Consider the following 12,170-nt stretch of genomic DNA (forward strand, 5'->3'; position numbering starts at 1 on the left):
GAACTTAGGAAAGTGACTGTGTTAAAATGTGGCTGTTGTACCAACTACTGCTGAAGTTTCTGGTGCTGGCCTGCCTATCGGTGGCCGCCGGCGCCGCCGCCACCATCCTGAACGGTCTCCTGGTGTACGTGCGCCACCACCTGGCCGGCAGCAGCCGACCGCGCGACGATTATGTTACTAAGAAGTCTTTACTCCTGCTCGTGTCGTCTACTCTGGCCGCGCTGCTGCTGCTCACCCAGACCAGGGAGGTGCCCTGGGAGTGGCTGGGAACGCTGGCGCTGCTCGTGGCCATCGCGCCGGCCCTGCTCACCTGGCTCGGGCCGCTCAACGACCACGTCGAAAACTGTCAGCTATGCCAGATCGGCAAGGGCAGCGCTTACGGACACTACTTCGGCTACCTTCGGCTCATGGAAGGCGAGCACGGCATTCGGCAGCGTCTGGAGGAATTCAAACGTGAAAACCTTGTGGGCTTTCCAGAGAAAGTGCAACATAGATTCTACTCTAAAGCAGTAGTAGTGCTTGCGCCCAAGGATGGCTGTTACCCCGAGCAATGGGACAGACTGCAAGGTGTGGGGAAGATCACTGGAACACTGCGGCCTTTTCAACGCTACGTGGGCGGCAATCTGCGTACCTACGGGGCCTTCAAGGTGCATGAGGTGGTGTCGAGGGATGGCGAGGACAAGATATATGTGGCGCTGGACAAGGTGGGAGCCCTGGAAACCCTCCAGAAGCTGCATCATCACGGTCCAGAAGGCCTCAGCGCTGCCGACTGCCAGCAGCAGATGAAGAAGTTGATGGAGGAGCTCGAAGAGATCGTGGCTTGCAATGAGCACCTGAAAAGCCAGCTGAAGTTTGTCAGATATGACGCCGACGAGCATGTCGGGGACGCCATCCTGCGGACAATTACAGAGGACTAGGAATCAGGGTCTGGCGTCAGACAGGTGTGATGTCTTGGGAGGAAATGAACTGAGTGAAGTCACGGCTTTAGAGTAGCGGATTACAATAACGACTTACAGCAACGGAACTGGTTATAATAACGACTTGGAGCAACGGATGTGATTACAAAAATGAGTTAGAGGAACGGAACTGATTATCACGGTGACTATAAATAAATACTGATTACAATAACGACTTAGAGGAACGGAACTGATTACAATAGCCAATTAAAAGAACGGAATTGATTACAATAATGAATTAGAGGAACGAAACTAAGTGGAGCGATGACTTGGGACGATCTGGACGGTGTGGAGTGATGACTTGGGACGAAGTTCGATGTGGAGTGATGACTTGGGACGAACTGAACGATGTGGAGGGATGACTTGGGACGAACTGGACGATGTGGATTGTGGAGTGATGACTTGGGACGAACTGAACGATGTGGAGTGATGACTTGGGACGAACTGAACGATGTGGAGTGATGACTTGGAACTCAACGAACTGGACGGTGTGGAGTGACGGCCTTAGGGCGGCGATTTGATCGATGTATGTGTGCCGGTAAATTTTAATACACTTCGTTATTCAAAGAGATTGCACATGTGACTGTGAGCTGAGGAACACGTGAGCTCAGAAGGGCAACAGAAAGGGGTGAACAAGCCGCTTCTTAGGTTGGTAGGTACTACCTACTACGCAATTAAAAGAACTTAGAACAAATATGAATGATCAAACGCTCTTTCATTATTGACGAAATCTTCGAGGGCTCCTTTAGCAGACAAATGACACGAAAAGTGACATGCTTGCGATACCGTTTCAATCGGCAACTGTCATGGTGTAGGTTGTATAAGATGTGACTATGTGAAAAACAATATGCGAGCTTTTCTGTCATTTTTACCCGTCAAATAAAACAAGCAACCATCCTGCCGGCTGCCAATCTAGCAGATTTTGATCTCCATCGCGTAAATATGCATGAATTTCAATTCAGGCCTGCTATTTAGGCTCGATGCTTGAACTTAAATTGAGGCCTGCCATTTGGGCTCATCACAAAACACGGGTCAAGCGACGTGGAGGGCCGCGAACTCCCTGTCACCTGCCACCGAGTTAGGAGACCGACGCCTTCCGACGCCTTATCCACCCTAGGCCACGGGGAGGACCACAGTAACATAACATAATAATTTTTAGTAGGTTTGTGTAATTGTCATTCATTGCGTTTCTTGTAACAACAACAAAGCGTTGCCTTATGGGATAAGTTCGATTTGTTTGTTTCTTACCTCGGGAACTTATAAACATACTTCTCAATGGTAATAGCAACATGGCGGCGACTGTTCAAAATAATATGAGCCACTTTGACTTAATTTATTGCAATTTCGGTAAAAGATTTAGCGGCGTCTGCATGGTAATTCCATGGTAATTGGGTAATTCGTTCGTTATTACAAATATTGCTATCAGATCAATCAGTCACCCAATCATACGCAGATATTTGCTGCGGAATCGCTGTTTGCCAACCTTGTCCTTAGCCGGTGAGCTTGAATTTTCTATTCGTCCTACAGCAACTTGAATCGCATCACGCGGAAATCAATTAAAATTGAAAAACGCCCATCACTTTCTTGAATATGGATTGAACCAAGCAGGCTGGGACGTAGCAGGTGAAATGTTAGGTTGGGTACTCAGTAGGTCAAGATTGGATAAGTCATTGGGTGTAGGTAGGCATTTGTTGAAGGACATAGGCGGCGGAACAGGGAGGGCACCGGGGCACCGTGCCCCCCTTTTATTTTGGCATTTTAACATTAGCCCTATGGGCGTTGCATGGAAATAATGGGACCTAAAGTCGGCTGTGCCCCCCTTGATTGAAGGTGTTCCGCCGCTACTGTTAAAGAAATTGGGCCTCCCACCATAGAGAATAAATGAATTGGCATAAAAGTGGTGTCGCATAGTTCAGATTGAGCAAAACTGAGTCTTTGCCAAATTTCATTGAAAAATAACCGGTTTCTGACATCTTGACAATTTCTTTTATTTATGTTTAGGAGCCTTCACTGTTCCTTTGGAGTCATTTCAATTTGGAAGCAATCTGCAATATTTTGGTATCTTTAAAGTGCAGCAGATGTTGCAGCATATACCACCACTGTTTCACAAAGATGTTATTATAAGAGTATAGCTAAATCTGCGCTGACGTCATAAATTCAGAGGGGGTATTTAAATGCATTAGCCCCTCTGAATCCAAAGTACTGTAACTTTGAAAATAGATATACCTATACTAGGGTGACCCGCTTGCTCCCCAATGCTATAGGGGTACTTTCGATCGGTGGGTGTTTTTTTTTTTGGGTCTGCATAACTAAAAATGGTTATGCAGAGGATGGACGCTTGAGCCCTGGCAGCTTCGTGCCCTAATCCAACAAGAACAAGGTGATGCAGAGGTTTGAAACATGTATATTTTTAAGAATACTATTGCGGTTCATGCGAAATGATAAATGGAGCTTAGAGAGAATTGAATGCTCTTTCCAATGATACCATTCTCAATTGTTAAACTTATCAGGTTATGCAGCAGAAACCGTGTAATTATTTAGTGGCACATTATGGACAAATGCCATTTTCTCCAGCGATTTGTTCCGCCTTGTTTTCGATCAATTAGCTTTTCACAATTTTCCATGAAAGGTGGTACAGTTAGCTTGCCAACAGGCGTTGTTTGAACTTGCTCCATCTGACAGTCACCCGAAAATAGCATTAAGTCCAAAATCCGTCCGAAATGTCAATTTTCCAAATAAAAGTGCCCTCACCGGTGCACGTGGCGCGTGCCATTTCCATGCACCGCACACCATTCGATTGCCCGTTCGATTCTCTACACGATGCTGTTTTCCCCGTATACCGATCGGGCCCACGGTTACAGAGATATTGCACGGGGATCGGACCCGTGTCCGTTAAATTTAGTCATTTTTGCTCGATTTTGCAAGCCGATTTATACATGTAAAGTCTATGACGCGAATTTGCACTTTTTGGGCGCGCGCCATGTGCTCACCAATCACCATCGGCCCGATCGAACTGAGACCCCTCAAAGGCACGTTGCCCATCCTTGTTCTATAAGTTGCGCAAATTTCAGCGCGCCAGGTGCGACGGTCTGACCTGTGACCCGCGCTACGTAGCGTTACCTAAGCTTCTAGACAGTGACAGACCCGCCCACCACTCACCAGGCATGGCACAGATCCCAGGTCAACCAGTCACGAAAACTGAGATGGCCATTAGATTGACGGTCTTCAAGTCTGGAATTATGGTGGAAAACATGACTGCTAGAAGTCTCTCAATGAACCAACTATTTTGCATTCTTTCAGAGTTCGTTCTGAGGAAATCCGCGAAGAGTACTAGCTGGCCGCTGATCAGGGCTCAGATAAAGGCTAGCAAATCAGTTTGACATGCTAGAGGTCATTAATATTTTTTGAGCTATGATAGAGAATCAGTGGTGAAATGTGCTACAATCGCTATATGCATTTATAGGTAGCATCACTAGCATTATCGTCATTGTCTGCAAAGAAAATAAATCACTCTAAATACTGTAATAGCATTACAGTATTTACAGTGAATGATAGCATTGAATATTCATGAGCACTCATCTTGCTAAATTCCATCAAAATCGTAATATTTCAACTTATATTACCATGTTGCTGCTTCTGCTGGACAGAAGCTGTTCTAGATCCACAGTAGATACTACAATTATACTGAGACACATTTATACCAGTTGGGGATATTCTATAGGTAAAAGTGATTTCAGTTCTGTTATACTTAACCCGACACATCTACGCTAACTTTGAGTATGACCTTTTATTATTCATTTTTACAGGTTCTGTAACATCCACTTCCATCTTCAATACTAAACATCACTGATTCAGCATCTTCACCAGCTAGTTCGTCACCCTCATCACCTTCAGCACCTCCTCCGTCATCACCAACACGATGCCTTCGCGATCGGGCACTGTGAAGATCTTCCTTGGAAACCTGAGTGACTCGGCGACACCAGATGATGTACGGCCGCTGTTTGAGGAATATGGCACCGTGGTCGAGGCCGATGTCATCAAGAACTATGGCTTTGTGGTGAGTGAAGGGGAAATCCACTTTTGCTGATCCGGATCACAGGTGACCATGGAAACCGGGCTATTGACCCCATCTAACCTATCTGACCGTTTTACCCCTATTTAACCTCATACGCCCCCATCTGACTGAAGTGTTATCTGACCTACCTATGTGACCCCTATATGAGCCCCATCTCAACCTCTACATGGCCTCTATACGACTCCCATCTCTGACTGTATGACCCCTGTATGACCACTACACGACCTTATCTCGGGCCCATCTCTGACCCCTAAAAGACCTCGTGACCCCTATATTATCCCTATTTAACCTCTGTCTGACTCCTATATGACCGCATATGACCTATCTGACCCGTATACGACCTCTATCTATTATCTGACCCCTATATTGCCCCTATATAACCTCTATCTGATTCCTATATGACCCCATAATACCTATCTGACCTGTATACCTCCTCTGTCTAACCCCCATAGGACCTATCTGACTCCTATACGACCTCTATCTGTTTATACAACCCCTACATGACCCCTATACTACCTCTATTTAATCCCTATGTGACCCCTATATGACCTCTGACCTCCCGCGCAGCACATGGAGAGTGAGCCGGACGCACAGCGGGCCATCGCCGCTCTGAACGGTAAAACGGTGCGCGGAAAGCCAATGGTGGTGGAGATGTCAACGGGAGTGAACCGACGCAGCCAGGCCAGACGTGGGAGGTGAGAGGGGAGTGGGCGCAGCTTTCTATGGGGGTTAGTGGGGAGTTTTATAGGGGTAGACTCTTTTGGTGGAAGGAGACATGTATAGTCGACTACAGAATGATGTTCCACTCCTCAGAAGCTATCAGTTGACCAGAGCGCTAAGTTGTGCCGTTTATCACGCAATTTATAAGCGTGTCGATTGTGAGCATTGGGACAAAGCTATAATTTGTGAACTCAGCCCGTGTGATGCGGCACAGCCTACCACTCCAGGCAAATAATTGCCTGTGAAAAGTGGAACATCATCCTGTAGTCGACCATACAGGGTTGGGAGGGATGATGGGTTGGGGGGATGTTGCTTTGGGTGGGCACCATGGGGAGTCGTCGGAGCTGAGCCCGTCACGAGAACAGGACACTAAGCCCCACTGAAGCCTGAAACAGACTCTTTCCGCAGTCAGGAAATCGCATGCGAGAGCCTATTCAAGCACATGGAAGCACGCTCGTATCAATCGCACGCACTTCTCTCATGTGATTGATACCGGACGAACTACAATGTATTTGAATAGGCTCTCGTATGCGATTTCTTGCATGCGGAAAGTCTATTTCAGCCTTAACGGTCACCCCACCACCCGATAGGCCTGGTTCTGAGGAGTCACTAACGTCGAATTAAGGTGACTGTCCAGCCCGGATCAGGGGTTGAGGTTTGTAGGAAAGGGATTTGACTATCCCGAGGGTGGAAACGATGGAATGGTGAACAGCTCATGGATGTTGGTTTATATAGGTCTGATGGTGTCCAATCCCAACCAAGACTCTCTCTGCGTGTTTAAGATCTGAAATGCTACAGTTCATCCTGTTTCTTCAGATGTAAGATTTTTCTATTTTAGAAATATCCACAAATACTCCGCAATCGCTCCAAACTAACACTCATTTTCCCTCAGCTGTAAGATATTCGTCGGAAATCTCCACAAATACGCCACAATCGCTCTAAACAAACACTCATTTTCCCTCAGCTGTAAGATATTCGTCGGAAATCTCCACAAGGACTCCAAAATCGCTCTAAATTAACACTCATTTTCCCCCAGATGTAAGATATTCGTCGGAGATCTCCACAATTAGCACATCTCAGTTGTCTCAAGAAGCACCCCGTTTCTCCCCAGATGCAAGATATTCGTCGGAAATCTCCACAAGGTCTCCACAATCGCTCTAAATTAACCCTCGCCCCGTTGGGGGGGGGGGCCATTTTGGCCCCCCCCCCCTGTGGTTTTTCCTGAATAGCAAGAAAACGGCGGCGCGCAGCGCCGCCAAATTTTCAGTACCTTCCCGGGCATCAATTTGACACCTTCACACCAAATTTCAAGCCTTAGGTCACCTTAGGTCAGGAGTTATTGAGGTCAAACTGAGGTCATGTTCGAGCAAAAATGAGCAAAAAACATGCAATCTTGAAACGCTCACCAAATCTACAGTTATCAAGCAATTTCAAAGTTCTTTATATGGTCTAGTAGACAAAAAGCGGCGCTACAAAACTGCTATCTCGGATTTTCAAAATTTTTGGTTTTTGACCCAAAAAAATTCAAAAAATTGATTTTTTTAGAAAAACTTTGAAAAAATCCAAAATTTTTCCGAATTTCGAAAAAACCGGAATATATGTGATAGTCCCAGCGCTCTTCTATATACATACCAAATTTCAGATCGATATCTCGTTTTTTGGCCAAGTTATAGCGAAAAAACTGTTCAAAAATGATGACGTCAAATTTTTGAACTCAATTTTTAGCAATTCTAGACCTCGTACGGCAAAACAAAAACCACCATTGAACTCCCCGTGACGAGCTGCATCGATTCGATACCCATTTTATGCAAAAATATTAACTTTGAAATTTGACCTAATTTGACCTGACCTTGACCTGACCTTGACCTGACCTTGACCAAAACGTGATCTAAGCTGGCCCCAAAGGCTGCCTGACCCATATAATCGCATTTGTCATGTAAAATGGACCATAAAACATGTATCACACGACACTTTCATATTGTGACCTCCCCGTGACCTGACCTCTGTGACCTGACCTGGTATCAGTGACCTCAAATAGCAAAATATGTGTTTGAAGAACATTTCCCCATCGATGATTTTCAATGAAATGCATTTTACTCGATTTTACAACGCATTTCTTGAAGTGCCTGTAAACGGTGAAAATTGGACCTTTGACCTGACCTGTGACGTCATCGGTTTGACCTAGGTCAATAAAATTGGGTCACAAGGTAGTTCCCCGTTGGGGCTATCCAACGCCGTTTACCGCTTGTCGCTATGTTGCGTGGTTCTCGAGATCTTAGGGGGGGGGGGGGCCAAAATGGCCCCCCCCCCCCCAACCGGGCGCGTTGCTCGGCAGAGCCCAACGGGGCGCGGGTTAACACTCATTTCCCCCAGATGTAAGATTTTCGTCGGAAATCTCCACAAGGTCACGACAACTGACATACTCAACTAGCATCCTGTTTTCTCTAGATGTAAGGTATTCGTCGGAAATCTCCACAATTAGTACATCTTAGTTGTCTCAAAAAGCACCCCGTTTCTCCCGCAGATGTAAGATATTTGTCGGAAATCTCCACAAGGACACGACAACTGACGAACTGCGCGGCCTGTTCCTTCCGCACGGGAATGTCGTCGAAGCGGACATCATCGCCAACTATGCTTTCGTGGTAAGTCCTGTCACTGACGTCAGAGGCTAGTGTGACTGTGACGTCAGTGCATGTGTGATGTCATATAATTGTTTGATGTCATGTCTTTGTGATCATATGATGTCATGTAATGTAGCGTCATATGCGGGAGTTATGACTGTATTGTTGGGTAGTTATTGCATATTGTTTGATGACATTATGATATTATTTGTGATGTTACATTGCATCATGTGTGTTATAATTTATGAAATCATTGAAGATGTGTGAAATAGATAATGCATTATGTTTTGTAAAGTCATTTATGATATGCTCCTACGACATATCTGCTGCTTTACCAAGTAACTAAGCCAAACCAAGCAAACGCTTACCTCCCCTTACCCCCTAACCCCCTCCTTTACCCCTCACCGCTTACCCCCATAACCCCCCGTTACCCCTTCCCCAGCACATGGAGACTGAGGACCAGGCCCAAGCCGCTATAGACGCCCTCCAAGGTGTACAGCTTCACGGCCAGGAGGTCCGTGTACAGCTGTCGACGAGTAGTGTCAGGCCGGTCCCAGGGATGGACAGAGCCGATATCTGCTTCAGATGTGGCAGTCCCGGACATTGGAGTAAAGATTGTGGACGGTAAGACGGGGGGAGGAGGGGGAGGGTGGGAGGGAGGGGGAGAGAGAGAGAGAGAGAGAGAGAGAGAGAGAGAGAGAGAGAGAGAGAGAGAGAGGGGGAGGAGGGTTCGATAATCTTGGGTTCGACAGAGGGCTAGCGAGAATCCACCGTCTGATGAATAAATGCTTGTTACATGGGTCAGAGAAAATATGCTTTGGTCTACCTACTTGTTATCATTTACCCACCCCTTATTCTCCCCACAGTCAAGAGGCAGTCCCCTAACTATCCCTACAGTCAAAGGGTGTTACCTATTCAATGATTCATTGCCTTATCTCTCTCCCGACAGCAAAGAGAAACCCATAATAATAAACCTTTTCCATGTATCTCCCCATCCATAGGGTTTTCTTGTCATTAACCTCCCGACCCTTCTCTTTCAAAACCAAGAGGTATCTCGTGTTAACTCTACCACACACAAATTCTTAAGTCAGCATTAATTCAAAGTGTGTCATGTACATTACAAACCATAAGGGGGGCTTTTATACGCCTTAGGAGGGGCGATTCACGGTATTGCATTCCAGAAGTAAATAAAAACATTTTACTCGTGATATTGTGAGAAAAAATTGCAGGGTGTGTACTTGTGATGTGTTGTGAACTTTTGTACCATTTTGTTCCTGTATTATGGAAAGCTAGCACTGACATAGATATGTTCGAAACGCGCTTACGAATGTTTTCTCTAATACAGTACCTTTATATTTAAACATTTCACTTATCTAGTCTAGTCAAATATGTCATAATGAGCGCATAGGCGGCGGAACGAGGAGGGCACCGGGGCACCGTGCGGCGTGCCCCCTCTTTGATTTTGGCATTTTAACATTAGTCCTATGGGCGTTGCGGTAGGCAGACAACTGAACCAGTGACCTGAACCAGGGACAACTGAACCAGTAAAACTGAACCAGGGACAACTGAACCAGTGACAACTGAGCCAGTGACAACTGAACCAGCGACAACTGAACCAGTGACAACTGAACCAGCGACAACTGAACCAGTGACAACTGAACCAGTGACAACTGAGCCAGTGACAACTGAACCAGAGACAACTGAACCAGTGACAACTGAACCAGTGGACAACTGAACCAGTGGACAACTGAACCAGTGGACAACTGAACCAGTAGACAACTGAACCAGTGACAACTGAACCAGTGACAACTGAGCCAGTGACAACTGAGCCAGTGACAACTGAACCAGTGACAACTGAACCAGTGACAACTGAACCAGTGACAACTGAACCAGTGACAACTGAGCCAGTGACAACTGAACCAGGGACAACTGAACCAGTGACAACTGAACCAGTGTCCAGTGTCACTAACCAGTGACAACTGAACCAGTAGGTATGGCAACTTAACCAGTGGACAACTGAACCAGTGGACAACTAATGTCGTACTGCGCTGTATAGGTATAAGGTAGCGCGTGGCTGGACGGACGGTCTGTGCCAATCTGCCGGTCTGCCAATTGATCTGTGTCCGATCTATTAGAGTGTCCGTACGAGAGCCGTACGACGGCTGACAGGGCTGACAGCTAGCCTGGTGGTCGCGAACTGGTGTGGTAACCGTTACGCCCACCTGGGACGCCCGAATAATTAGCAACGTATAAATAATATTCACTTTGATGGCTTATCTCGGGACAGACAGGACACGCAACGTGGGCTTGGCAGAATTCAGCCCGCCTGGGCCCAGAGGAATCTCTGGTATATAAATGGATTCACTGCTTGGGCTTACATCGGGCTTACGTCAAACGTCGCACAATTAGGATTTAGGGCTAAACAACGGCTGTCCCGAGCTCGCCGAGAGGGCATATACCTCCGGCAGAGCATGGGCTTTAGTCGGCGTTTTTGTGTCAAACGCCGACTTTAGTCTTTAGCCCAAGCGCTTGCCGACTTTAGTCCAAGCGCTAGCCGACTTTAGCCCGACTAAAAATATCGGGCAAGCCGCACTTCAGCCTGCTTAGGCCCGGAGTAAAATTGCTTGCTGGGCTACTGGTTAGTGGTGCAGTTGTCACTGGTTCAGTTGTCACTGGTTCAGTTGTCCACTGGTTCAGTTGTCCACTGGTTCAGTTGTCACTGGTTCAGTTGTCACTGGTTCAGTTGTCACTGGTTCAGTTGTCCACTGGTTCAGTTGTCCACTGGTTCAGTTGTCCACTGGTTCAGTTGTCACTGGTTCAGTTGTCATACTGGTTCAGTTGTCACTGGTTCAGTTGTCACTGGTTCAGTTGTCACTGGATCAGCCGTCACTGGTTCAGTTGTCACTGGTTCAGTTGTCTACTGGTTCAGTTGTCCACTGGTTCAGTTGTCCACTGGTTCAGTTGTCACTGGTTCAGTTGTCCCTGGTTCAGTTGTCCCTAGTTCAGTTGTCACTGGTTCAGTTGTTCCTGGTTCAGTTGTCACTGGTTCAGTTGTCACTGGTTCAGTTGTCCCTGGTTCAGCTGTCACTGGTTCAGTTGTCCCTGGTTCAGTTGTCACTGGTTCAGTTGTCCTGGTTCAGTTGTCACTGGTTCAGTTGTCATGGAACCGGGCGTTGCATGAAAAGAATAGGACCGAAAGTCAGCAGTCTGCCCCCCCCCCCCCTTAATTGAAGGTGTTCCGCCGCTACTGAATGAGCGTTCAACATCTACCACTTTCCCTGTCTTCTCAGCCAAGAGGTGGCGCCGAGTGCCTACGCTGCCGTGCCCGCGGCGGCGGTGGACTGGAGTAGCTACTCCGCCGCTACGCTGGGGGCCCGTGAGAGGGCGCGTTACGCTCCCTACCCGGCCTACGCGCCGCCGCCGGCCTCTTACAGACGCGAGCCATACTATGAGGTGAGTAGACAGTCGGCTTTGGTGTTTATTGAGTATGTGCGAGTGTATAGTGTACGGGTATGTGAGCTGTCGGTTTTGGTATTTATTGAGTTATGTGTGAGTGTCTGTGTATGGTGTTAACACTACGGCCTCGTACAGACACGAGCCGTTTTATTAGGTGAGTGAGCCGTGTGCTAGTATTCAGTTAGTTATTTGATGTATAAAACTAGGGTGACCCGCTTGCTCCGCAACGCGAATAAGGGTTATTTTCGATCTGTGGGTGTTAGGATGGTCTGTGTCGGTTGGATATGTATCCACTTCGGCTTAAAACGTTCCGTATTTGTGGTGATAAGATTGTACTCGACG

At 47.0% G+C, this 12,170-nt stretch overlaps 1 protein-coding gene across 1 annotated transcript; it reads left to right on the forward strand.

Moving 5' to 3' along the window:
* Positions 1-2,232: 2,232 nt before the first annotated feature.
* On the forward strand, positions 2,233-11,825 carry LOC122376861 (RNA-binding protein lark-like; the record flags this gene model as incomplete). Its single annotated transcript, XM_043356831.1, has 6 exons — positions 2,233-2,329; positions 4,763-5,013; positions 5,599-5,726; positions 8,276-8,393; positions 8,815-8,996; positions 11,663-11,825. Coding segments are annotated over exons 2-6 (729 nt in total), but the record flags the coding sequence as incomplete, so codon positions are not given.
* Positions 11,826-12,170: the final 345 nt, after the last annotated feature.

The sequence above is a fragment of the Amphibalanus amphitrite genome, unplaced genomic scaffold, assembly GCF_019059575.1.
Source record: "Amphibalanus amphitrite isolate SeventyFive unplaced genomic scaffold, NRLGWU_Aamphi_draft 002352F_arrow, whole genome shotgun sequence".
Lineage (NCBI taxonomy): Eukaryota > Metazoa > Arthropoda > Thecostraca > Balanomorpha > Balanidae > Amphibalanus > Amphibalanus amphitrite.